The following is a 27,791-nucleotide window of genomic DNA, read 5'->3' as shown; positions in this document are numbered from 1 at the left end:
TAGTGAACCAGGCTCTTCTTAGCTTAGCTTTGTATGTCCCTCTCCTCTCCCAAAAATAACAAAAGACTTGGGATTTTTTTTCTGTTCATACAACACTACTTTCAAGGGGTTTGTCATTTGAGTTGATTTTATTTTCTGGGTTTTAATGTTGCTGATCTAGAGACTCTTTGCTTACACCATGTTTTAAATTTTTGATCTTGTGGTTTAAAATTCTTTCCAAACCTCTATATAAAACCCTGGTAGAGCCATTCCCAGTTTAAGGGGACAGTCATGGCTCTAACCTTGTGCAGCCAACTTCCCTCTGTTAACCCAGTGTAACCAGTGAAGCCTGTGAGGGTAATTAAAGCAGTCTTCAAAAATAAGTTGATTTATTCCTAATTGTCTTCCTTCACTAAAGTATATAAAAAGTAGAGTAGTGGTATCTGTTGTTATTTCAGTGGAAATGCTTTTGTGGAGATTTTCTGAAACTTGTAAACACAAGAATTTTTTGTATGGTTACTGTTGAAAAAATTAATAATTCAAGTTTGGTTTGAATTTGTAATATTGTTCCATGTTTCATGTTCAGCAGACATTAAATTTTACAGAAATATGGGAGCCGCTTCAGGAAAAATCCATTTAGGGTCATCAGTGGAGAAGCCTGTGCAAATTTATGTTTAGTAACTTGACTCATTCTTAGTATGTTGTGATTGATTACATGTGTGTATAGTGTGTGCTACTTTAGGATCAGTAAGGCAAATCCATACTTGTATTCCATCATTTGTTCATTTGGAGGTTTTCATTAAAGAACCTTTTCCCTACTTAAGACAGTCTAATTGTTAGAAATCACGACTGAAATCAGTGCTTGTCTTTACCTCAAGCTTTTATTGAAATCGGGGCCAGGATCAGTTCAGTGAACTTCACTCCACATTACTGTTTTTAAAAATGTCAAAGAAAAGAGGTGGAGTTATTTAAAGGGAAATATGTAATGTAAAGAATCAAATGGAAATACTGAAATTCTTGGAGAACAAACACTGTTTAAATGATGCATCCTTTATTTTTAGTTCTCTGCCTACGAGTCCCCATATTCGAATCCTCCGCATGCCAGACCCTCCAAGAGACCAAAGAACACTGGATTTCCAAAATAGGAATGACAGAGATGAAGATCAATAAGTATCTCTGTATGAATATGGTATAATATTGAAGATAAATGTGGAATAATATATGTAAAATTATTGCTTCCTGATGCTGAAAAAGATGATGATTTGTTAGATACTCTCAGGAAGATATTTCTGTATTGTTATTAATTATTTTTTAAAGGATTACTGTGTGTGCACAGAACAAGAATAAGCACAGTTTGGATGAGGAGAAAATTTTAAATGTTCTGTTGATATTTTTAGCTACCAGCTATAGAATTTTTTTATCTGTTGTTCTGTTTTTTCTTCTGGAAAAGTTGAAATATATTTTGTATAACTATGAAATAATATTTTAATAAACCGTTTGAACTGATACTTGTGGTAATGTTTTAGTGTCTCTACACACTTAAAATTAACATTATGTTAAAGATATGGTTTCCTTCCTAGCCATGCTTTATTTCTTACATGTGTGGTAGGTAATTAATACACCCAGTAAAATGTGTTTCATTTATTTTCTAGTGAAACCTCAGTAGCTGAACATGAGAAACTACTAGAACTTATAGTTTCATAATTAGAAAAGGGGAAAATTTATATATATTATATTATCTTGGTGGGAAAATAGTTCTTCTATTACTTTCCTAAAGAGTTTGAGTGTCTTTGGACATGAGCTTACAAAACCTAGCAAGCTGTGTCTTTATAAACCTAGATTCTTAAATTTTAGTGAACTGGTTCTTACACACTCTTGAGTTTCCAGGTACAGAATAAGTCTCTAAATATCCATTTTATTATAATTGAACTAAAGAGACCTAAGTCTTTCCAATACAGAGGAAAGAAGTAGAATAAGAATTTTGGGAAATAATACAATAACTTTTCTACAGCATTGTAGACCTGTGTTTTGTTGGGTCTCCATGCTCTCCCTCCCCTCCCATCTTTCACTGAGAGTAGAGCACTTAAACTTGATTTGTTTAGATATTGCAAGCATTTACTGGGGATAAGAGAGAGAAAGAAGAACCAGATTTTTCAAACTCACTCAACCTTTTTTCCTCTCCTGTCCTTTTTTTCTCCAGGACCTTGACATTTTTGGCAACTCTTAAAAAAAAAATCGCTTTTTAGAGTTCGGCTGCATTTCTTTTTTTGTTTTTGTTTTGGGGGATTTGTTGTTGTTGTTTGATGTTATCCAGCTACAAAAGCTATTGAGACTACTCAGAGAAAAACATTCAGCAGTTTCTGCACTTTTTTACTGAATAGCAGTTCCTCAATAAAACCTTATTACAGTGTTAAGTTTTAGCTTGACTTTGTAGCGTGATTTGTTTTCAGTCACAGCACAGTATTACACTTGTAGATTTCTTTAAAATATGGAAGCTAGTTAAGACCTGAAGGAAATAATACCTTACAGAATTGTGGAACCATAAAAAATGCTGAGTTGGAAGGGACCCATCAGCTGCATGATGCTCCCAGTTGACTTCTGGCAAGTTGAAGTCCCACATAAGGAGAAGGGCAGTTGAGCTGGAAGTGTCCCTTAGTTCCTCAGAGAACCATTCATCATTGTCATTGTCCTGGCCAGCAGGTCTGTAGTAGACTCTCAATATGACATTGCATTATTTGTATGTCCCTTGATTCTTAGAGGCTTGCAGATGTGCCATGGCCAACTGTAGGCTCCATACATTACATCCCTCCCGTGACTTACAATGCCACTCCACCCACTCCTGCCCTGCCCATCCCTCCTGAAGAGCCTGTAACCATCCAGCAGGGCACTCCAATCACAGGACTAAGCCCACACAGTTTCACTTATGCCAGTGATATCAAATCTCTGGGATTGGGCCAAAGGCTTGAGATGGCCTTGTTCTTCATGCTTTGTGTATTAGTGTAGAAACATTTCAGGTGTGGTGCTTTGCAGCCAACAAGCCTGAAGGAGATGGAGGGATCCCATTAGTTTTCTCAAGTTCTGGCACACCATCCCGTCACTCCCTGGTGGTGAGCCTGGTTTTGTCCCTTTCCTCCTTCTAAACTGGTTTAAAGTTCTATCAGTGAGCCCTGCTGGCTCCTGTGCTAGAGCTCTTTTTTCTCCTCTGAGATAGGTGTATCTCATCAGGTGTCAATAGAGCACGTGTTGAACAGATCATCTCATGGTAAAGAAAAATGATTTTTTTTTGCTTACAGCAGCCTTGGAGCCATGTATTGTCCTGGTGGCTGCCTATTTCTGGCAATATTATTCTTTGTTACCAAAAGCATTATGGAAATTGCTACGTGTGCTTCTGATCCTTCAACCCAAGGCCCTGAAGTCTCTTTTGATTGTCCTTGGAATTCTCTTTGTTTTCTTATTATTGCTGGCTTGAGCAACCAGTAGTGGGTAGTAATCAGAGGGCCTTACTAGATTGGAGAGTTTTCCAGTAATTTCTCTAATCCATGCCCCTGGGAGCCAGCAGAATTCCCCGTGAGTTGGGTCTGGTCTGCTTATCAGGCCTTCCCTCATCTCCCTCACCTTGAAGGGAGTCTGCTAGTGCAGCTACCCTTCTTTTCCTGTTAACAGAGGAGGTCTGGATGTGAAGTGCAGGAGGTGCTGCTTTGGTTGGCCCCTCTCTCCCAGAAGGACCTTCACCCAGCTCATTGTCTGGCCTTGTTCCAGAGCCTCATACCTGTTGTAAAGGGTTCCAGTCCTACTTCTTTCAGAAGGAGGAAGAACCTCCTCCTGGTATGTGGAGTGACCTGCTTCCAGCCTTCATCTTGAACAGACCCTTGAGTAAAAGACCTTCACTAATTACCCTGCAGGGTTCTGACTCCACCTGCTTCTCCACTACAGAGGAAGTTTGAGACTCCTGAGAGTCTTGAGACTGTGGCATCTCTGTAAATAACCTATCTCTTTCTTGTTCACTCAAATACCACATAGCCTGCTCACTTCCTTCTGTAGTTCCTTCACGTGGTGACAGGTCTTCAACCTCAGTTCCTTCTACAAAGGAACTGTTTGTCAGCCCCAGCCTGGCAAAGAGGCATCAGGCACTCCTGTCAGCCTGTGACCTGCACAGCTACCTCTGTCCTCAGCAGACCTGGCTGTCCAGAGGCCTCTGACACAGCTGGTTCAGTGACTCCAGCTGCAGGGGAGTGAGCTCCATGCCATGTCATCCATAGCTGGGGAAGCTTCCACTGGTACACAGGTACAGCTGGGGCTGAAGGGATCTTTTGTGCTCTTCTTCACCAGGCACTGAGTCTGTTTGCCTCTCCTGGTAGACCTCAGAAAGCCCAGGGTAATGGGCAGACTCCTGGCAGCTGTGAGCAGGTTACTGACAAAAGAGAACCAGGCTTTTTGTTAATGTGTGTGCTGCAAGAGACAACAGTCATCAACTGAAGTGGGGAGGTTCTGGCTGAGTAAACCAGGAGGGATTGTTCATGATGGAGGCAAGAGGTATTTGAACATGTTATGCAAACAGGCTGTAAAATCTCTGTCCTTGGAAAGTTTTGGAGTCTATTGAATAGACTGCTGCATCTCCTTCAAGCAAGGAGATGGGCAAGAGATCTATGAAGATCCTTACCAATTTGAACAATTCCATAATTACTTAAACCTTTAGGACTATGTGAAGGTACTGGGGGGCACCTTACAAAATGCATACTTGGCAAAACTTTACTGTAGTGAGATCCTGCCTGGAGTACTGCACCCAGGTCTGGGGTCCTCAGCGTTGGAAGAGCATGGACCTGTTGGAGCAGGATCAGAGGAGGCCACACAGATGCTCAGAGGGCTGGAGAACCTCTGCTATGGAGGCAAAGAGATGGGTCTTGTTGAGCATGGAGAAGGCTCCAGAAAGACCTCGTAGCACCTTCAGTACGTGAAGGGGCTGCAAGAGAGCTGGAGAGTGACTTTTTACAAGGGCATGTGATGACAGGACAAGGGGGAGCAGCTTTAAATTGACAGATAGTCGATTTAGATTAAATATTAGGAATAAATTCTTTATTGTGAGGGTGGTGAGGCAGTGGAATAGGTTGCCTAAAAAGTTGTGAACACCCCATCTCTGGAAGTGCTCAAGATCAGGCTGGATGGGGCCCTGGTCAACTTGTTTTAATGGAAGATGTCCCTGCAGGGGGTTAGAATTGTATCATCTTTAAGGTCCTTTCAACTCAAACCATTATTTGATTCTAGGACATGATCACGAGCCACATGTTTAGCTTGACTGGATTTTATGATTAAATTAGAGTATGTTTTAGATTCTTTTACAGTATGAAATAGAATGACATTGCATTATTTCCTCTTAATGTTCTTCATCATCCAAAAAAAAGGCAAGACTGCAGAGGCAGGAAAGAGTAAAGCATTTATCTTCATTAGTCTTTTATAATGAGTTGTGTGGAGAAAAGAGCTTAAGGAAAATTAGTGCATTCCTACTGAGCTAACACTTCAGCTTTCTCCCAAGTTTTTATAGACTTACTTGAAATATTGGAGGAGGTGGCAACAATTCTGGTCTTTCATTCAAATCAGTACATTGTATTCATTCTAATCTACCCCTGTACTTGATGAGAATGTGTTTCTGACTGTATAATTATTATAAGCATATTTTCATGGTGGAGAATTAATTCTGAATAAACAATTACTGAAGCCCTTGCATGGATGCACTTATTTTTGCAGTAATTCTACTAAGCTCTCAAAACTATCATGTTCTTGGTTCTTTAAATACATTATTTACTATAGTGACTGCCAGAGAGAAGATTGCAGTGCTGATGTTACATTTTTGAGTCTGACTGTGTTTGAGTTGTTGGCCATTTTGGATGGCAGTGCATTGCTTAATGCTGCACTGAAGTAAATCGAGCCTGTCTAGCTACATAAATTCAAGGTGCAGGAAAACATAGAATGAGAGATTGCTTCTCATATATGTAAACCAGAGGCATACAATCTGAGAAGTTTTCAATATGGGCAAATCATTCTCAGAAGTATGTAATTTCTAGAATGTGTGTTTCATGTTATGGTGAAATGCATGAAGTATACTCCTCCCTAATTTGCTAAGACTATTACCTGTGTAATGTAAGTAAAATTCTGATATTAGAAAATGTAGTTGATATTTCTGCTTTTGTTGTTTATTTGGAATACAAAACAACTGAAAAATGAGAGGATGGCTATGGTTGTGGCAGCAGTCGATTCTGTAATCCCCTCCACAACAATTCTAAGCAAGCTGTGTAAAACTAATTTTTATTGCTTGTTTTCTTTTCCCTTTAATTTTAACATAAACTTTGCTTTTTGAATTTGAAAATACAGAGAATGATTTGTCTTGTGGCATGTTTTATTGTTTGATTTTTACCTATTAAAAGTACTGTCTCTTTTCTTCATAAGGTAAGGAAGAAATATAAAACATGCAATTGTAAAATGCTCAGATTGCTTTTTTTTTCTTTTAATCCAGCAAGCAACCAACTGTTTAAAGCATCAGGGAAATGGGGCATAGGAAGGTTTTCATCTGCAATTTCTGCAGTCTGATAGTTCTTCATCCTTTCCCAAGGCTGTGCAGAATTTGTCACATAGATAGAAACTTGATAGTTTAGATAGCATAGAGAGAAACTTGATTTGTGCACATAGAATTGAAGAGGAAGTTGGTTCTCCTCACTATCCCTCCTTTATCATTTTACTTAACATCATGGTTAATTTATTAGTAGTGATTTTTAACAACATGTCTGTTTATATCAAACACAGAGTAGTTTAGTGTCAGATGGTAAGATGAATGTCTCTTACTTCAGGAGGGAAAAACATTAAAAACCAGGTTTAGGCCAAACAAATAAATTGTATTTCACTTAGCTTAAAAAGCAGCACAGGTCCAGTAGCTGTGCTGGTAAAGCAGCACCAACACCTGCTCCATCCCTCAATACATGATCTACAACTTTTGGTCTTGTATAATATGACTCTTCTAGTAAGTGAGTGCAAAGTAGTTTTCTTCATGCTTCAATAATGAAATACATATTTCCCAGTGTACAGTGACAGATAATTAAAGAGATTGAACTTTTTTTTTTTTTATTACCATGCTGAAGACATGAAATAAGAATTAGGGGAAAAGGTCAAATGTTATAAATTTATTTTGGGACATATATATTGCAACCTCTGTGGAAGCTTTTGAAAATTCTGGCAAAGATCAATACACTTCCAATAAAACCTTTAAACTTGCAATAAAACAATATTTTAAACATTATATATATATATTTATATATATTCTTAATTAAAGGGTAAATTTTAGCAGGATTTTCTTTTTTTTTTTAAATATACTGCATTCCTCTGACATAGCTCTTTCCAGATTGAAGGGATGCAAATGAGGTAAGAATTAAGGCAAACCTAAAAGGCATGCAAATGAAGTACATTTATATCCACTGACAATACAAGCACGTGTGGATCAGACCTGGGAGCCGAGGAGCTCTTCCCTTCTGTCTGTCCAGTACTACTTTACAGCAGAATGGTGACATGATTTATAATAAACAGTTAACATTACCATGGGAATTCAGTGTCACTAACATTACTCAGCCTAGGAGACACAGAGCTAGCATCAGTAAAACATGAACAATAAATAATATAATTCACTGCAGCACAGGCCTGCTGCACAGGCTTCAGAGGAAGAGGGTTGTTATGAAATGACATTGCACACATCACGTTGTGGCAGTTTATTTTTATAATATATACTTTTAAAATTCTTTAGCAAATGACATTCTCATGCACACAAGTGTTTCAAACACAAGAAGCAAGTCCATTTATAGGTAGTCCAAGCAAATTTTTGTGTGTGTGGAAATAGCTGCAAACTGAATGGAACATTAAACTTCTGTGCAGTCTATGACGCATCGTACACAAGCTCATTTTTGAATGTCACACTGCAGGAGTAATACAATGGACGGGTCACTCTTTGCAGCTTCTTTGAATTCATCCAGTGTGATCTGATCGTCTTTGTTCTTATCCATCTTACTGAAGATCTTGTCTACCCGTTGCTCAGGCGTCAGACCATCCTCATTCATTTTCATCATTATCACAGTGCCCACCATTTTGTAGATGGCCTTTGGAAAGAAACCAAATGGAAAATTCAACATGAAAATTCAATCTAATTTTTTAATGTGATCAAGTTCTGGATATATGTTCTAACAATAAAATGATTGCAAGTTTTTCTAAAGATTGTTTTTGTTTTGTTTTCTTTTTTTCCTTAGAATGCAAAGTCCAGATACTGAAAACAAGGAAGAATATATTTTACTTTCTTTAGATGTAGGTTTATTTTGATGGTTACATTTTGCATCCCAGAATTTCTTTGGCTTCCTGTTTCACAATGTAAAACTCTTGTAATTTACTCTCTGGATCAATTGTTTAGTTGAAATATTTCACATAAATGCTTAATAATTCATTTTAAAAGTCACCACCCATAAACAGGATTCTGTGTGTACATGTGGGCACAATCTGTATTAACTACTGTGGCAAGTTGCTGGCAGATGATAAAGGTGGTAGAGACTTTATCCTTCCTCTTATATGTTGTGGTCATCTTAAAGCCCATCTGTGAGAGCTCACTTAAAATAGAGTGTTTTTATCCCTGTAAATTTCTGTAATCATCTGAAGTTAATCTCCAGTGAGGCTTCAACTACTTGAGCTACAGTCCAATAATTTCATGGGTGTCAAGTGACTTTGAGATGGGCTTTGTAAATCCTGTGCTGTTCTTGTGATTAATCCATTCAGCAGGGAAAATAAAGAATCTCAGGATATTTAAAAGCTTATGTGCACATATGTACTCTGCAATTCTTCAAGATTACATCTATTAACAAACATGTTTGTGTTCTTGTACCACGTGGGCACATTAATCCTGTACCACAGGATTAATGTGTGTAAAATGTATTTAATGTACTGTACAGCCTCTGATGAGCCTAAAACTTAAAGTCTGTGTGAACAAAGAATAAAATTTTATTAATGTTGTGATGTTTTTTGAGTGTCATATTGATCTCACCTCTATAATTTCCAGCATTTCCACTCTTGTAATTTTACCATCACCATCCAAGTCGTACATGTTGAAGGCCCAGTTCAGCTTTTGCTCAAAACTGCCTCGTGAGGTGATGGACAGGGCACAAATGAACTCTCTGAAGTCGATGGTCCCATCTCCGTTTTTATCAAAGGTTCGGAAGGCGTGCTGGGCAAACTTAGAAGCATCTCCATATGGAAAGAACTGCAAAACAAAATAATTTATAGAGCTGTGTTAATGCAAAGGAGAGAGCTGTATACCTGACTGCAAAATGCCAAAGTGAGGCATTTATGAAGAGTGGCTGGTGAGCTTTGTGGGAAACTGAGGATCTGCAATGTAAGGTTCCCTAACAGTTATACTGGAATGATTATTAAAAACTTATTTCTACAAAAATCTCTCAGGTTTCCACAAGCTATAATACAAATATAAGCTAAATTAATTAGATGAATCTTAAAATAAAGTTGAGTGTAAATGGCAGATTGTGTGTAATATTCTCTGACTATGAAATAAAGAAGCCAGGCTGCATTCTAAGAGAATTTTAACCAGCCCTTGACATGTTGCAACCAAGTATATGTGTGGAATTGTTATATAACTTCATTTATTTCAAAAAAAATCCACACATAACATAAAAAACCCACATGAACATATGTTCTGGTCTGCCAACTAACATTCAAGAACACAAGATGAAAACACAGATTCAGTTAAATAATACAGTGCAATACTTTTCATGTTTAATATCTTAATATCCTTCATTGAACACTGCAATTGACTACAGCTTAGCAGAGTATTTTAAACGACCATAACATGTAGGTTTTCAGGTGATATATTTTCCCTCAGGAAGTGTATGGTTTAAGACATTTGAGCAGGTAGTTCTTTCTGTTGGCCAGACTTAAGAAAACATACCTCTAAAGAAAGGGAGTTTTAAACCAGTGATATTAAACCCATTGCAGTGCAGGGACCATATATAAACAATGTTTGTTATTACATTCCCAGCACAATTTCATGGAGGTTTTCCTGGTCCTAAAATACAAACATGCATTACTCCCCATATGCGAGCCACCTTATTTTGTTCTTTTTAAAATTCCAATTCTTATTAAATATTGCATTTATAACGTAAGTTTGAGGGAAAGTGGCAGCTGAAGTGGAACTGCATTTTACAATTTTCCATTTCCCCATCCAGAGCTGTGTCTTGCCTTAAATATGCAAAACTTAGAGCTCAGCCAGCTGCTTGCACTACATGGCCACGTGGGTCATGTCAGTAGCTGCTGCTCTGTTTCCACAGAGGTCCCAACCTGAAAGTTTCCCTTCAGCTATATATTTTCCCTGAAAAAACATTTGGTGTTGTCTCCTGAAAATGTAACTTCTGTGCCTGTACTCAACCCAAGTCCTGTTTCTGTTTTGATAATCAAAACTGATGGAGTGGTCGAGGTACTGCTGCAGCTCCTTCTGTACTTTGTTTTCTGCCTTTAAATATGATCATGATTGGGCTCATCAACAAATACTTATTGGGTTCTCTAATACAATTCAGGATTTCAGTGGCTGCAGTCGCCAGACCTTGCTCAACTGTTCTTCCAGCAACAACCTCAACCTTTTGTCAGAGCAAGGAGAGCTCCCTCCATGGGAAGGCTCCTTGGGCTCACAGCCTGGCATTCAGAACAAAGTTTGCAAATGTTATTTAAAACCTGAATGTTATTTCCAGGTTCCCCATTGCTTCCTCTTCTCCATGATCCATCTCCTCCTCCAATTCCTGTACTAGCTTCAAATGTTAACATAGGTGATATTTAATTTTATGTACATGTGTAGAATGTGCACTTCTCCAGTCCACTGCTGAGAGGTTAAGAAATGGCTATCGTGGCCTGTATTCCACATGAATTCCATGTCCCCCACCTTTTATTCTTGAGTATGGTGGCTGTTCAAAGCTCAAAGGACAAATATTTTGCTTTTTAAATCTGTGCTGATGACTATCCTGTCATGCATGCGTAACAGAACAAAATACTTCCAAATTTTACAGTCTTCCAAGTATTTTTGCTCAGAGCTGACTGCTGCTGAGGATGCTGCCTGATCTCTGTGACTGTCACTCTACAGCCTCTTTAAAAGAAAGGTAAATATCTGGAGGGAACTGAGATTGTTCTTTTCACTGCCCAGGAAACCAAAATACAGAAATGGTGCAAACATACTGGTGAGACCAAAGTACAACGAAAAGCCTACACAAAAGGTGAAGAAGTGTCAGATACCTAAAAACATGTAAGAGTCCAAAAACAAAGCAGGGAATTAGGTTGGGTCAGTGGCTGGAGATGCTGAAGACCATTTTAAAGTTGCTCTGGAACATATTTTTCAGTCTCCCACTGGAGGAGCATCAGCAAGCTGTGCCTACCTCTTTGCTGGTCACACCATTAGCCTCATGCAGCAGTGAGAAAAACATCCTACTAATTTTTTTACCATAGACAAGACCATGATTTTTCTTTTCTGAGGTGAAGAAGACAGTGGCACTGCTCAGCTAAGTCTTGGCCTTTACAGCATCATATGGAACCATAACCTTTTTAATTTTTTTTTCCTATTTGTCTTCCTGTAGGGAGCAAATGCAGTAAAAGGTCCTTTAGGGACTGAAGGCACTGTTCTCCAGTCTGTACCTGCTGATTTGTATTATTTTTAGCTCAGAACAACTCAAAAACATTGTCAAAACTTGTTTAAAAACCTACTTGAAGATTTCCATTGGCCTGTTTTGAAACTATTCATAAATAAGACATGAAGTAAGGAAAACTAAAATAATTACAGAGCAAAAGATGCCAGCTCTGGTAAAATATTTTGTGACTATTAAAACACAGTGAGGCCGTAGCAAAGTATAAAGGCACAGGCTTTAACTACTTTCAGAGCAGCCTAAGCCAAATGGCAATGGGAGACGGGGATCTCTGAAAGACAAACACCAATTTTTTTTTGTCAGAGGGAATATGAGGAGGGTTTAGTCTGCCTCTTGCATGACCTCAGTGAATACTTCAGAAAACAAAAAGAAACACAGCTGGGATTCGCAGATACACCTTCAGCTTTCAGTCTTCCCTTCAAACCCTTGGCCAAGTGATCAATCTACATATGAAAGCAACAAGTTCCCTTCTGCTGCAACCTGCCACTGGAAAGGGCACTCCATGCACCACCATTGTCTCCTGATTCACCCTTTTTGTCCCAGAATCAAGACAAACTGTACCAGCCAGTTCCATGGGTGACCTAGCACTGTTCATTCCTTTGTTTCTGCTTCTTCAGTCTCGTTTAGTGAAAGACCTCCCTGGTCTAGGGAAAGGTGTCCTTACCCATCCCAGGATGTTGGAACCAGATATTCTTTAAGGCACCTTTCACCCCAAACCATTCCAGGATTCATCTCTTGCTTGGTCTTTGTATTTATAACCACTTAGATCAACATGCTGGGGTGTGAACAAAGTGTTATCTCTACAGTAAACTGCCAATTCAGAAAAGAAAAAGGAAGATTAAAAAAAATTCCCTTAATCGGCTTCTAAATTTTGTATGAGGATTGTCTTGCAGATTCCTAGCTCCCACTGTGTTTCTGGACACCTTTCTGGTGTACAGGGGGCATTCAATCAGTCCTGGAATCAGAATATCTAGAGAATAACACCTACAAATTGTACATAATTCTTGGGGAAACTGATCAAATACTTGGAAATAATTATCTGATTGGTTGCAGGTGCTTTAGCCTCTTTGAAGTGATGCTGTTCACTTGATTAATTCATTCAGATTATCTTTGGGAGGAAATTATTGCAAAAGCACGAAGCATATGCTAAAGAATATGGCTAAAATTTTAGCATGTGACTAAAACAAAATTTTAGTATGGATAAAAAAACACAACTAAAATTGACTTCCCCAAATTCCCCAGTGATAGAGAGGGGTTAGGAAAGAAAGTCTCTCCATGGACTAGGATGGGGTCTATAGACTGGCCTGAGTAGTGCTTTGTTTTCCACATGAAGTTTTATCAGGATATTGAGATGCATTTCTATTAAAAGGGAAATTCTGCTATAAAATAGAAAAATTAGAATTACACTGGTGTACAGAAAGCAGGGCACACTGCCTACACATGCCCAGGTGACAACTCTGTCACAGCTTCCAGAGCTGGTGCAGGGGCTGGAGCACAGAACAGGAGGTGGGGAAGCAGGAGATGGCACCGGGCTTCTGTATCCCAGGCTTGGAGGAGATGGAAGAAGCAGAGTCTAACTCTGTTAGAGTTGCCCTGTCTGGGGCTCAGCTCTGCTGAGAGATGAAGCAGAGAAGGGAAAGGAGGGGGCACAGCCAATGCAAGGAGCAGAACCAGCATTGTCAAGGGCCAGCACATAAAAACAAGCCAAGCAATTGGCTCTTGTGGGAAAAACCTTAAACATTCGATGCTGTTATGCTTCAGGAAGGAATTATTTACCCTTCTTATCTACTTTATTAGTGCTTTATTTTGTAAGTCTGCTAGCCATCCACATTAACTTTGTAAGTGAAGTACGTGAACACTTTGAGAATCAGAAAATTTGGCTGCTTTTGGAAGTTCAGACAGGTATTTTTTAATAGCAAACCTCTTAAAGTTGAACCCAGAGGCTGATAGCTGCTGGTCTAGCATGGTGTTACAGCTTCTCAGAACTGAAGTCACTGGGGAGGATGCCTATGATGATGGGGAGCAGGTTTCTCCTCACTAATTTTCCAAGTTGAAGTTCTGGATTCCTGCCAGCAGCACAACAACATCACAGGAGTTGAGATAAGAAAAAAGATTACTCTTTATCTGTCTCCTTTAGAAAAAAAATAATTGCAATTTACTACAATGCACTGTAGTCTTGTGCTTCGTGTGCTAAGACATAAGAAGGGGAAGAGGCATCCAGGCTGTGACTGTCAGGACTGTTGGGAAGGGTGTGCCACTCTGGTACCAGCGTGACCTGCAGGGCTGCAGCCTGTCCCTGCCACCACCTCTTTGTAAAAATGAAAACTCATGTTTCAAGGGCAGAACAAGGCCAGCACAAAAAGACACAGCCACTCAGCTGTCCTTGCTCTGGAAGAGATCTGACTGCTGCACTCTCTGCAGTGTAAGGTAGAAATATCCCACTCAAGGCAGAAAAGTCCCTGGCTTCAGCCTGCCAGAGGGCCCCAAGGAATGGACACCATCCACAGCTGTGGGTCTGTAGGTCTAGCAGCAGCTAAGCCACGGGGAGAGGATAACCTTGTGGATCACCAAAGACCAGAATCTCAATGTCTCTTTAGATCCAAGACTCAATTCTCCGTGTGTAAATCTGTGAGCTGTCCCCACCTCAGAGGTACACTGGGAGGACAAATACAATAAAAGATTTGTGATGATTTCAGATGCTGCAGCAGTGGAAGTCCCAGAGCTGGCAAGAACTGGAGAGAACTGCCAAACCCCACGGATGTTTGCTCATGTAGCTTCAGTGCTGTGAACATGTGTGCATGCAGAGACACTTGGGCAAGTTTATAACCAGCTGTTAGTTCTTTACATAAAGAAGAAATATTTAGATGAGCCAAGAAATGTAACTTCTTCTGTTCACCAGAAAATTCACAGCTTGTACAGGCCAAGCTGGCATCAGTAAAGAGTTTGTGTCTCACCCAGACCTCAAGATTGTGACTGGCCCTTACATTACGGTTGAGGACAAAGCTGCTCTGTCTTGAAGGTGACAGAAACGATCATTTGAAGAATATGGAGAAGAAATATTTGAGAATTTAGGAGCTGACCATGAATTATCAATACCAGCTCCTTTCAATTGTGTGAGACATGAGTTAAGAGACCAAAGAAAAAGCACAAACCACTGGATAAGATAAGATCCTAAAAAGCATGAATACACCAAGAAATTGGAGGAAGATGGATAGGAAAAGAGGAGTCATGCTTCTTCTTCACAAACACCCATCTGGCAGAGTCTACCTCTAAAAAAACATTCAACCTGAAAAGTTAATCTTTATATTCACATTTGTGGGGAATTAGTCATTAACTAGCAGGAAATGAATCGATTTTCAATCCCAGCTTTTCTCTGATTAGATTTGGACAATAAGAAACTTAATTGAGCTGTGGTAGTGCTATAGGTCAATACACTAGCAGCTCAGCTATTACTCAGTGCTAATAAAAAAAAAATCTTCAGGGAGAATTTTTATCAAAACAATTAGTATTGCTAGTGCTTAACGCCACAACTACCACTGATTAAATGTTATTTCTCTTTGATCTTCCTTAACTGAGCAGCAGCACTGGAACACTTTATTTATTTTAAGTCTGGCACAGTCTTCCACTACCCCAAGGTCAGCGACAGCACAGGCTATCAGGATCCTGCTGTATTGTGTCTATGTCCTGGCCTAATTACAGCTTCTGTTGTCTTGACACCATGTTATCTCTCCAGGAATCTGGGAACGTACCAAATGGAGGATATGCTGGGAAATATCCTTTTTCCCCTCCTTTTTTTTCTCCCCCCAGTAAAGATCATCTGACTTCTTTTCATTTCTGAAAGAGACTTTATTTTCCCAGTGAGTTTTAGTTTCCAAGGTTCAGAGTATTAACTTGAATGCTATGCCTGCTGTGTTGTGAAGTCCTTAGTGCACTTTTCCCAAAAGATCAGGACTACAGAAGCATCAGTAAGTGCCATTTCCAGCCAAAAAAGGATTTGAAACACGAGTCACTAAAGTCTGAGACAACCATCTCATGAATATACAGATGGAACTACAGAAAAAATACTTGTGCCTGAAATATCTGACTGTCTCATATACTTATGTAATGTGTTCTCCTAAAATTCCTCTACATATGGAGTTGTTATAGCCTGGTACTGCAGAAAGGAAACTGCAGAAAGAGAAGGAAAATGGCTGTAGCTGGGCTTGTCAGAGAACTTATACTTCCCAAAAGGGAGAAGAGGTAAGGGAATGGAATGGATCCCAAAGTCAAAGGGGAGAGTTGGGAAGGATGGCAGCAAGAGCAGCAATAGCTGACATAATACAGAAGGCATAGGTGGGTGAGAAGAGGCTTGGTGGGGTTGTTTTTTCCCTGTTGTCCCTGGGCAACAATCCTATTGACTTTTATTTTCAGTACTGAGTTTTAAAGCAATCACAGAGGAACTGTACTGAAATGAAGTTTTGAATCATGTAAAATCCAGCCTGTGTTTTTAACTGCTGCAAGGTCTGTCTTAAAGCCCTTCTGAAAAGAAGCTGAGACTAGACAGGTTTTCAGGTAGCCTTGCAAAAATTCTGTACAGCCTATGAGATTCATCCCTGTAACCCTTCCAAGTCTGTCCTTATGGAGACTAATATAATAAAAGAGTCTTTTACCACAGTGCAGTTTTAAGAAGACAGCTTTCCAAGATAATGTATTTGTGTCCATATCTATCCTTCTCAAATAACATAATCCCTTTCAAAGGTCAAGGCCAAGACTTACAAGCCCAACAGGATATAAAAACCTTGAAATACCAGCATTCTGGTGCAAGGGATCATGCATGTATATCTATATATCCACCTAGAGACTCTATATGTGTATATCTATAAAGAGACATACATCAAGGGGATGGACTAAATCAGTTCTTGTTTAGAAATGGGACAATACTGTTGAACTCACTGATGTTTAAGAAAACCCATTTTAATTTGCATGAAGTGCTGTGCACATTTACAGTTTCATATGGATAACTATTGTTTTTATTGATAGTCACAGTATCTAAGAATCTGTGTTGAGAGGCATTTGGATAACATTTAAAGCTCAACATGGAAAGGAGGAAAATACAGTGCAAGGAGGCTGGAAGACTTTTATTTGTGACTTGAAAGGATTTTTGCAAGGGTAGGGAAGCAGACAGGAATGGTGCAACCCATTGTGTCACCTTCTGGGAATTAAGAAGTTGTACAGACAGGTCCAGAATAAACCACAGGTACTCAAACAATGACAGTTCTCAGGTACACTTGGCTTTAGCCTCACAGAGCAGCTCCCCTAAGGGGAAGACATCTTGAGCAAAGACTTTCAAAGGATGTCTGGAATCATAAAAAGGAGCATCATACTCTTGTTCCTTGTCTAAAATGGTGCAAGAAGGGAAAATCCTCATCATATACAATTTATTTTTCTATCATTTGACTTCTTTTCCCTCTGTGGAAAGAGATGTAGAAAACCTCCCTGTGGGCATATGGATAACTGCTTTCACACAGAGATGCCATTTCCCTGAAATTGCTGTTGCTGTGCTGGTACTGGCTGCGTACAGCAATGGAGACAAAATATGGATATTGGTACTAGTGATACTCAGAACTAGATGGTTCCCAAAGTTAGGGAAGAGACCAGCTAAAGAAGACAGTGTCATGCCACAGAGTAGAGTTCCTCCCAGATTTCATCCCAATCAACTCCAATCAGCTTTTGGGGGTTGCAGATTTTTGTGATATTCCATGAACTGGATCTTTTGAGAAGGAAAATTACCCACAGATTCTGTTTCCTCAGTAACTTTGTATCAGGGTAACTTTGTAACCCAGCTTCCAGTGGGTTTATAGGGGTTTGTCCAGGTATCAGACATGATCACAAGGGCTCATTTTAGGGGAATCCATAAACCTATTACTATAAACTGGAACAGGGTGATTTTTGATTTAGAGCACTGCAAATGAGAGGCAAGATTGCATCCTCTCCTGCATCTGCCCGCTGATGTAACCTTAAATCCTTCAGTGCATGGTAACTTTGAATTTCAGCTCCTTTTCTCCATGATTAAACTACCACTGATGCAAAAAGCTATGAATAGAGTAACCTTTTCTATTACAGTCAACCAGTCAAAAAAGTCAACCAGCTATGGGCTTACCTGCCACCTGGTTCCTTCAAGATCTTATAATTATTCATATACTTAGTCTGTGAAGAACTTAACACTAGAATGCAGTAAGACCATAAAAAGGATTAAAAGATAAGATACATTCTAAAATCTGCAGAGAATGAGTTACCTTTAATAAAAAATTATCTTTTTCTAAAAAGTGAGACAAACTATACTCACATAAAAAGCATCAATATGCGTGCTTAAAAGAAAGCTACTATTCATGCCCATTCTTCCAACACCAGGATATCTCATTGCATGCACTATTTGACATCATTACAGTGCCCAAAGTTTTAATAACATAATTGGGAGCCATCTGAAAGGAAGACACAACAAAAAGCACTTAAGCAATACTGATTCTGATGCTGATTCTTTGCTGCTTTATTTATCACAGAAGCTTAGTGTAGCCACATGTTTTCCTTTGGATTAAGTTTCCCTCTGTGCACCAGACCAGCTGAAGATCCCTGCACCACTTCAGCTGTGCATAAAATTCTGAGCCTGACAAATGTAAAACTGACATCTTCACTGGAGTGGAGAGTAAAATTTCTTTTCTAAATCAGATCTATATGAACTTTTCCTATCATTTTTGCAAAAAAAAATCTATAAAAACCTAGAAGTCCAACTAAATAAAATTCCAAGTAGCAAAATACAGGTTCTATTTATAGACATGGCAAAGCATAGCCAGAGGGATGTATCATAATCAGTGTTTCCCATTAATAAACATTACCTCAAAAACACACTCAAAAATGTAGAGTGATGCAATTTGAACTGCCCAGCACTATAATTATAGTAACTATCTCACATTGGGGAGCAACTTTTACTTTTCCACACTGATTAATGAATATGAGTAAATGATTTGTGTCCCTTTCCCCACTCCAAGTATTCTGGTAAACATGTTAAATAAATCAGATTGTGGGGTTTCATGAATACACAACAACAGCTACTCAGTCCTTAGCAAGCACACAAGAATACAATAACAACAATAATGGCTAAGAAAGAGGTTGGTACTGGGGTGAGAACTCAAAGGAAGTTAGATTAGTCATATGTGCCTTTGGAGAAGTTCACTCTTATCTTGTGAGAGCAGCACACTCCATCATCCTTAATATTCTTGTAGCCCAGAGTCAATGAAGATGATTAAAAAGCTGTATAGACATTAATGGTTGAAGAATAAACAGTGTAATCAGGGCCAACCTATCTCGTTACCAACTGCTTTCCAAAAGGATTCTGGTTTATGCTTGCCAAGAGGGAGCCTCCCAGGAACACTGTTCTTGGTGAAGCCAGTTCCCAAAGCATCCTTTTAGAGTTTACAGCTGGGGGATACAGCCCACTTCCTGACATCCATGAGTTCTTTCATATCTCCTCCGTGAGCTGACTGCATATAATGCTCTCTAGAGACAAGTTGTTTCTAGAGGCATAGCAACAACACAGATTTTACACTTACTTGATGGACTCACATTTCATACCAGATGCAATTAAGGATAAAATACAACTAATTTATTTTAGAAAGGTGTTAAATTCTCAAACAAAAGAAAAATATCAAAACTAAAGTCACAAGAAGATGAGAATTGAACAAGAAAGCATTCTCTCATTTGTTTGTTATTAACAGAGGTAAGAGGTAGATCTTTTCTCCAGCATGTGGGCTTTTCTGAATTTCCTCCTCTATTGCATTTTCTCAACACATTCCTATCTTAGAGTCTTCTTGGTGATCAAATGATTTTAGAGGTCAAAACTCTAAACATTTAATAGCCCATTTTTAAGAGGCATTCAATAAACAACCACTGTCTTAGGCAGCTGTCTCTAGATTGCAACGAGTTTCACAGAGCCACCATGTGACACCTTATTTAAAAATATATGACAGGGCTGGCATTTCAACTGATTTAGAGTTCATGTTCTTACAAAAACAGGGCAACCTCCCCCTTCTTATAGCATGAGATCTTTATGAAGAGGTGGCAGCATCTTCATAACTGAAGTTACAATCAGATTTTCTCCTAAAGAAATCTCAAAATTCTTTGCATCTTTCCTCAGTGACATCCAAACACCTAAGGGTGAAATATGCCCAAGAAATGACCTTCTACAAAGCAGCCAGTCTCTGAGGAAGTAACAAACACTGACTGAACAAGAAACACAGGGGAATTGTGTCTAGTCCCTGTTAAAAAATAAGAGAGAAGAAACTTGAAATATGGACAGGACATGTCTAAAGAAAAACAATAGCCTACCAAATAATGGGTGCCAATACTTTTTAGTGCTGTCAAAATACAGATAAGCTTATGTGCCAGGCTGGGGTCTAGGGTCCAACTAAGAATCACAACACTGGCATTTCTTGCTGCACCTGGGATGGAGCCCAGAGGATACCTAGTCCAGCTGCCAGGGCAGATTTAGAAGCATCATCTGCTATGACCCTGGGAGCAGACACTGCATGAGAAAGAAGGCAAAACACAGCTCCAGAGCTCTCAGATTCAACATTTTAAGCACTCACCCAAGAAGACACCATTAGCAGTTAGGAGCAGTATTTTAATTCTCTGAATTTTATGAATGTCAATCAAGATTGCTGTCTGAGGTAGCTCTGCTCTTCCTTTCTTACACAAGTGTTGGCAAGAGCCTGCACCTCCAATAGCTCAGTTTCTCCTGTTGGAATGTCAGCAGACAGCCAGCTCTTTGGAAGCTCCCAGAGCTGAACGATATTTTCACAAAAGTCTGCCAGCTGGAGACTCCTTGTGTCAAGGTTTTGGCTCTCATCATTTGGGAAACAGTGAGCATATACTCAAAGCAAGCACTGAAAAAGGTAGATTTTCACAGCTGTCCGGATTATTCATGAAGAAAATTGTCTAAATTCAATCTAAATAAAGCCCTGCTGGTAGAGAGAGAAGGTGTCCAATTTAATTACCCCTACCTGCTGTCAGCATCAATACTTTTTCCAGCCCTACCCTAAAAAAATGTTTATATCTGGCTTCTCTCATTCAGTACATTTTGGACACCCTCTCAGCTGTGGAAAAGTCCTGGTATCCAGTGGTGCCACATGACCTACACATCTCATCTGGGAATACACCATCTTTTTTTCTGGTAGCACTGACAAAAAAATAGCAAAAGAGCACTCACAAAAAATATTTTTGGGAGCTGATGTGTCTAAATGGTTTGTCCCATTTAGCCCAACAAACACCAGTTCAATGCTCATTGCCTCTTAGTGGGGTGATAAATCCCAAGGTGGGTTATAAACCCCAATAGTAGGCATGACTCAAATCTCATTCCAGGTGAGAACTTTGTATTTTCTTGGGGTTATAAAGATTTACATGATCACAGGCTGAATATCTCAGTGAAGAGTAAGATTTTAATTCTCAATTGAAATATAAAGTACTATTTCCTCATTCTGTCTTAAACTGAGGATGTACCTCTAGTCCTTCCAGATCGACCAAAGAACAAGACAGTCCTGTTGCATGTCCAGTAACATGCATAAATATCTACAATCTACAGCTACCTATTTCAAATGCTGATCTGAAATTATAGGGAGGGAAAGGGATGGTGTGGTACTGAGGCTTGTATGCAATGTAAATTTGAGGCCACAGCATCATGTGTTTGAGACCTGTCATGAAGCTGAAATACAACTGAAACTGTCACAGCAACACAATGACACCACAGTTCAGCGTGCTCATGAAGTGACTAAAATCCAGGATGACTGCAGAGCCAAGGGGAAAAAAAAGCTGGGTTTTTTTCCTACCCTGTATACATAAATAGGAAAGATCAGGTTGTGTTGTCCTGTGAGTACACTGAGATGTCAGTCTAAAGCAACAACTAACCTGAGCTATAATTATAGAGTGGCAGAATATGTTGACTTTTCAACTGAAATGTATCCTTGGCTGTTTCTCTTGCAGCAGAGCTGTGTTTTCATAAGAGGGCAATGTACATTTTCTAGTCACAGCAAACCAGTTTGTGCTTTTCCCCTGACAGATATCAACATTCCCATTGTCTCAGGAGAGACAACAATCTGTAGATGTAGCCAGCTATGCCAATTTGTAAGATGTGTACTTAATAGCAGGTTTTTAATTTTAAAAAGAGCTGTTTTCACACCTACAGAGCTCTGTGTGATCCCAAAGCACTTTGCTGACATCAATCTAATCCCACAGCCTACGCACATGGGTGGACACGAAAGAACCTGCAAAGCCAAGCAACAAAACAAATGAACTCGTGGGATCACACATAAATAAGCCATACCAGCTTTTATACCTGACCTATCACTTTATTACTTTTTGGATCCATCTGCTTGGCAGTATCAGGTGAAAACACCATGAAATTTGTTTTAAGTAGGCTTTATGAAAACTCAAATTCCCAGATAAAGGATCATCCTGCGTTTGCAGACTGAGTCCCCAGTGAGGCACAGCCTGTATAACACATCCCAGGAGCACCAGGGTGGCTGCCCATGCACTGCACTCAAACAGCACATGAACATGTTCCCAGGACTGATGCCAGAAGGTGCAAAGCTCATTTTTTTTGGTGCAAATCGGTAATACAACACACAGACATCAGTTATACAATATACAGACACTGGGAGGAGCTACCTGTTATTCACACTGCGTGGTGTGGAAGCACGTAACTCTCCCCACAAAGATTACTGAGGAGTTCAAACACAACTACGAGAAATAGCAGTTTTTGAATGTGGATATTGGAAAAAGTTATCACATCTAAATCACCTACAGCTCTCAAGCCATGAAAGCAAATAGCACACTACTGAGAGTGAAGGCAAATTTCTGGCTGCTCTGAAAAGCCCAGGAATTACAGTTTCCATGTAAAGCAGGTGAGATCTTGGTTTCCAAACACTTTGTATCATGAATCTGATCTTCTTCCAAATTCTCCATGGAAAGGTTGGTTTTTGGTTTTAGGCATTAGTAACAAATGCCAAGGCCAACTGATGAGCTAAGATGAGGCTTTAATGTCTGTGTTATGTTTCTGAACAAGTCCCAACCACTTATTTAGTCATTTACATTTGAATACTGTGCCATTCATTGCTTTCCATTGCACTGTTTAATGCCAAGTTTTCAGCTTTACTTAAAGATTGTCCAAAGGTAAGGGAGAGTATGAAGTGTGAAGGACCTTCCAGGAGCTCCCACAGTAGGAGACCAGTTTCATACTGTCTCAGCATCTGATGCTGCTCAACATTTCTGGGCTGCTAAAACCTAGGCAGCATCCCAACAAGCTTCAGGGAACTGGCAGAGTTCTGAGGCCCTGCAAATTGTGAGTATTTTCACTGGAAACATTTATGACACTGGAAGGAAGGTCGCCCCATGTTTCTTAGCTTGCATTAAAATCCTGTGAGCATGTCCTTCCCTGCCTGGAGAGCGGATGCAAGGAGGCTACAGCACTGCTGTACCTTCAAGAGCCCCTTCTTCCATCACATCTTTTCAGTTTAACTTGAAAAGATAAAAGCAATTTAATCTTTCCTGCCTTCAACTTGAAGGTTTTGTTCTAAATATATTTTGACAGCAGAAATAAAGACGAAGTTTTAATAGAACTAACTGAACCACAAACTGAATTATGTATTTCCATTTCAGGAGACAATCTCACTGCTAATAACATCACTCTCCTTCCAAAAGCATGCATGACAAAATTCAAAGCATTTCTCTGTTCCTTCACAGCATCTGGTGTCTGGCAGCAGCTCTGCAGCACAGAGAGCTGCCTCTTACACGTGTATGTGTCATGTGTCTCACTCCCTTTGGCCAGGAGCTGGGGTGGAACCATCTCAATTGCTGAACCAGTCTGTCTGGAAAATTTGTATGCTAGCAGATTGAAACGCAGGCTGAACCCTGGCAACCTCCCTGCTTTGGATCTCTGCCTAGAACCTTTATTTCTTCAGTGTTCTCTGGAAACATGCAGCAGCTGCAGGCTCTGTAGGACCCCCACACCAGCAATCTTCCCCCAGAATGGAAGCACATGGCAAGGCAGGTCTAAACTGTACTGGCAGCCTGGAGCATCTTAATTTTTCAACACTGGGTTCTTTATTTGGTTCCCATCTTACAGAAACAATAGCAGTCACCAAGCAGCTTACTAAACCAGGGTCGAATCCTGAAGATAAGCATTCCGTGCTCACAGATTTATTCTTAATTAGCCAAACACCCTCTGAAGTCACCAAAAGTGCCAATTTTATTTTGTGACCACAAGGAAAGGGATTGAAAGAATTTACATTGGCTGCTAAGCATATGATCTAATGACCACCACTGGATTATTAGTAGTGACTTAGATGTAGAAATCTTTGATCTTCTTACTTCTGGTTTATTATCCAGTTTACAAATCTCTTAAGGTCAACCAGAGTGAATAAAATTTAGGATGGGTAGGAATTGTGTGTGATCCAAGAAAGAGGGCCATGAAATATCGATCCCAGAGATTTCATTGACTAAAGCAGGCAGACACCAGTAAACATGATTAATAAGAGCCAGCTAGGAAACAGCATTACATTTCAAAGAAGTCTAGCTTGAGGAAATGAGATACAAAGTCTTTCACATGTAGGTCACCCGTTTTAATCCAGCTCTGCTCATAGCAAACTCCAGTCATTAATATCCGACAGCTGTCTGGCAGCCACATAGAATGAGATGGTGGTCTTTGTTTAATTGCAGTGGTATCTGCAAAATATAACATAACAACAAAACTGCAATGCTGTAAAAAGTCTAAGCAGGAAGGTCAAGGACTGACTGGGCTTTGACAGAGGTTCTCAACCCCCTTACCAAAAAGCTTCATTTCCTATTAGTGTCAACCTGATATATCTCAAGGGTAATAAGTCTTTGTGGGTGAACAGAGGATAAAGATAGCAAAAAACAGTTCAAAGAGAGTTGTGGTGACTTTGCTGCCTTGAACTCAGACCAAGGGCCAGCTCCCCAGCTGGTGGTTCCACTGAAGTGCCAGCACACCACCAGTCCTCACTGGCCCAGAGCTGCTCCCTGCTCCTTCCAACAAGAGCAGCACAAAGACAGGACCAGCAGATGCAAGGGCAGACACATGGAGCCAGGAAAGGAAGGCAGAGAGCAGATCATGGCCTCAAAAAGAGAAACTGAGGAGGAAAAAAGGTGCTCTGAACAAGCCTAGAGAACGACAATGCAGAAGATGACCTTAGCATGGGTCTTTCCCCATATGGAGCTGGTTCTCACATCTTGGTCCAGTAAGAATTTAAGGTGTGCCCTATTGGTCCCACTCTGTCTCCTGAGAGGGCACCAGGGCTGCAGAAACAGCCTGGCCACATATCACTGACCCACCCCTCAGCCCAGGGGCTCTCTCCAGAGTCACAGCAACTTGCAAATTGTGTGATGTGGGAAGTGAGCTGGAATTCACATGATTGGAATAAATGGTCTACCCATAAATGATGAGCAAACAGAATTCCTGATTGCTGCCTTTTCAAAGCCTTTTCTTTACAACAAGAGAAAGGTCTGGATTTCCAAAACCCACGTGAAATACCTGATATTCACCTCAGGAAATGAGAGAAGAGATTATTTTACAGCTTGCAAGACAAATCCTCCCAATTCCATATCAGAAGAGAAAGGTCTGATTTCTATGCTTAACTAAAAAAAAATTATTTGGGGTTTTTGTTGTTGTTGTTAATTTTTTTTTTTTTTTTTAATAAAGGCCTGGTTTAAAAATTCAGTTTTAATTCATAAGAGCAAATTGTGATTTTTTCTTTTCTTTTTCTCTAACAGCTGTGCCTTTCTTTTTTGGACAAAGTTTATCTCACCTTACATGTTCCAAACCCAGGTATTCCATCTCAGCTACTTATCAAGCTTCCCTCAACAGTGACTGAAGAGAAGCAGTCACGTCCAGCAGGAGATTGTTCTTCTTAACTAGGAGGATATTTGGAATAGGTAGGATGAATTTTCCTCTCAGGGGTGGTCGCCAGAGGTGCTCAATGTATACCTGGTTTGGACTCCAACATGACAAAGTTAAGTAAGTTGAACACAATCTTTTGTAACCTGGAGTGACTCTTCAAGAATTTTATCGACATTTTGCATGGATATTTTGGGTCCTGTCTTGATCAGTGTGCTCTTGATGGTATTATATAAAGCACAGTACTTTTATGTGTAATAGTCAGGTTGTCTGAAGATTATTTGTTGTGAAAATGACAAATCAAATGTGTCTAAAAAGAAAAGTATAGAGATAAAAATGATGGGTTTTAATACTTCTTCACAACTACCAGTGTTATTTAAACTGCTCAGAATAAGAAACATGCCAAAAAGGGAGTCATGGATTTTGTTTGGATTTTTAAAGTATTTTCCTTTTTAAACTCCTCCGCTTGCTTTTGTCATGTGTACATGACATTCAAGAGCCACATTTGCAAGTATTTTGCATTCAGCAATGTCTTATAAATACCAGAGTTCTTTCATATGACATTTTTCATTCTATATTGATCATTCACATGGCCTCTCCAGCTGTTATACAGGGACAGACTTCCCAACAGAATTTTTTAATGTTTCCACTAAGTAAACAAATAAATGATGCAGAAATGTATTGAGGTTGAATGGCCCCAGGTGAGAATTTTCCCAGTTTCCAGGATAATTCTGCATAGCCCTCTCCAAACAGCTACCCATCAGGCCGGAAGGGAACCACCACTAGATGGTGGTGGTGGATGCCACACACGGGAGATCTGGCGCTTCTTGGTTGGCTTTCTCACCAGAAACACTTGGGCACACCGTGGAAGCCTCCACTGTGCTGTAAGTCGACATTATCCTGGATCCTTTCCCCAAGCAAGGACCAAGTGCTTTAACTTGCTACAGGCTGTTGTATCCTTGTCAAAAGCTGCATAATGGAAAGTCTTAAAACTCTGGAAAAATGTTATGCCCAGTGTGAGACAACTGAGCACTGCAGGACATTGACAAAAACAAAAGTGAGAAATTCGGGAGTTTCTCTAGATTTCATTTAAAATAATCACACTCTGCCCTGTCATGGTTCAGCTGCCTTTGTCAAATTTAGCTCCCTAATTGGCAGTGAAAATCTTTTTCCTTTCTCTCTTATGGAATTTACATGTTCTGCTACTCTTCCTTCAAGCAATGTAATTAAAAAGCCTGTTTAGCATAATTAATTTGCAAGCAGGTTGGATGAAATGGAATTGTATCCCAAAGGCTTTTTCAGCGTTAAGTAGAATTACTTCTTCAAGTATACTTTAACCTAGACTCTCCTGTAAATAAATTTCTCGCATTTTGCATTTTAAAAGCTCTTCATTTTAAAATGTGCTACAATTGGCAGCCCAGCTCTGACTTGTGCTGCTGATATGGACCCAGATGACACAGCTCATTCTGCAAACCATGTCCCCAGATCATCCAGTCCCTGAGCACAGCAAGGCTATGTAGGCAAGAGCTCCTCCATGTAGAAGAGTTTTTTTTTCCTGAAAACAACCTATCTTCCTAAAAAATCCTCTCTCCAACCCGATCTGAAACAGCAACATGGCATTTTAGATGTTAATGGGAATATTAAAATCAGTCTTGCACAGCCAACCAGTGGAACACTGAGGGAACAGGGCGGGAGCAGCTGGGACCTCTCCTCCTGTGCCACTGCTCGGATCAGCGCCCGTGGTTCCCCACTGAGAGCTGTTCTGCTGCCTGCACCAACCCTTGGCATTATTCCTCTCTCATCTGTCGGCTTTATTTTAGGTTAGGTTTTTTGTTTTGGTTGGTTTTTTGTTTGTTTGTTCTTTTTTGTTGTTGGGATTTTGGGGTTTTTTTTGGATTTTTTTGTTTGTCGTTGTTTTTCTTTTTTTTAACTGAGAACCCGTTCCCTTCACTCTACAACAGAGAGATTTCAGCTCCTTCCCATGATAAAATCATTTACAAAGAATGATAATAAATCAATCATTTGTGGCATTAACAGCTTAACTCTAGAGATTTAATTCCAATACAGTCGCCAGTAGCTGGTAACAGCAGGCAAACGGAAAGCCCTACCCCCCCTCACCCAAACCTCATTTAAAGCTTATCATCCCAAAGTAGAAACAAAGA

The 27,791-nt window shown here is 39.8% G+C and overlaps 2 protein-coding genes across 6 annotated transcripts in view; one reads left to right on the top strand and one right to left on the bottom strand.

Moving 5' to 3' along the window:
• The window catches only part of SMC6 (structural maintenance of chromosomes 6), a 42,412-nt gene extending 34,920 nt beyond the window's left edge, over nt 1-7,492 (top strand). For all 3 annotated transcript variants that reach the window (XM_014894948.2, XM_088162440.1, XM_088162441.1), the window contains one exon: nt 1,041-7,492. In XM_014894948.2, the coding sequence (XP_014750434.2) occupies nt 1,041-1,149 (109 nt within the window). In that variant the 3' untranslated portion in view covers nt 1,150-7,492. The remainder of the gene's footprint in view (nt 1-1,040) is intronic.
• Nucleotides 7,129-27,791, bottom strand: part of VSNL1 (visinin like 1) — an 85,549-nt gene continuing 64,886 nt past the window's right edge. For all 3 annotated transcript variants that reach the window (XM_088162442.1, XM_088162443.1, XM_088162444.1), the window contains exons 3-4: nt 9,041-9,256; nt 7,129-8,111 (exon numbers count right to left, since the gene is read on the bottom strand). In XM_088162442.1, the coding sequence (XP_088018568.1) occupies nt 7,914-8,111; nt 9,041-9,256 (414 nt within the window). In that variant the 3' untranslated portion in view covers nt 7,129-7,913. The remainder of the gene's footprint in view (nt 8,112-9,040; nt 9,257-27,791) is intronic.

Source organism: Sturnus vulgaris, chromosome 3, assembly GCF_052056855.1.
Source record: "Sturnus vulgaris isolate bStuVul1 chromosome 3, bStuVul1.hap1, whole genome shotgun sequence".
NCBI classification, from domain to species: Eukaryota; Metazoa; Chordata; class Aves; order Passeriformes; family Sturnidae; genus Sturnus; species Sturnus vulgaris.
Note: the sequence above shows the minus strand (reverse complement) of the source record. Positions and strands in the feature narration are given on the sequence as shown.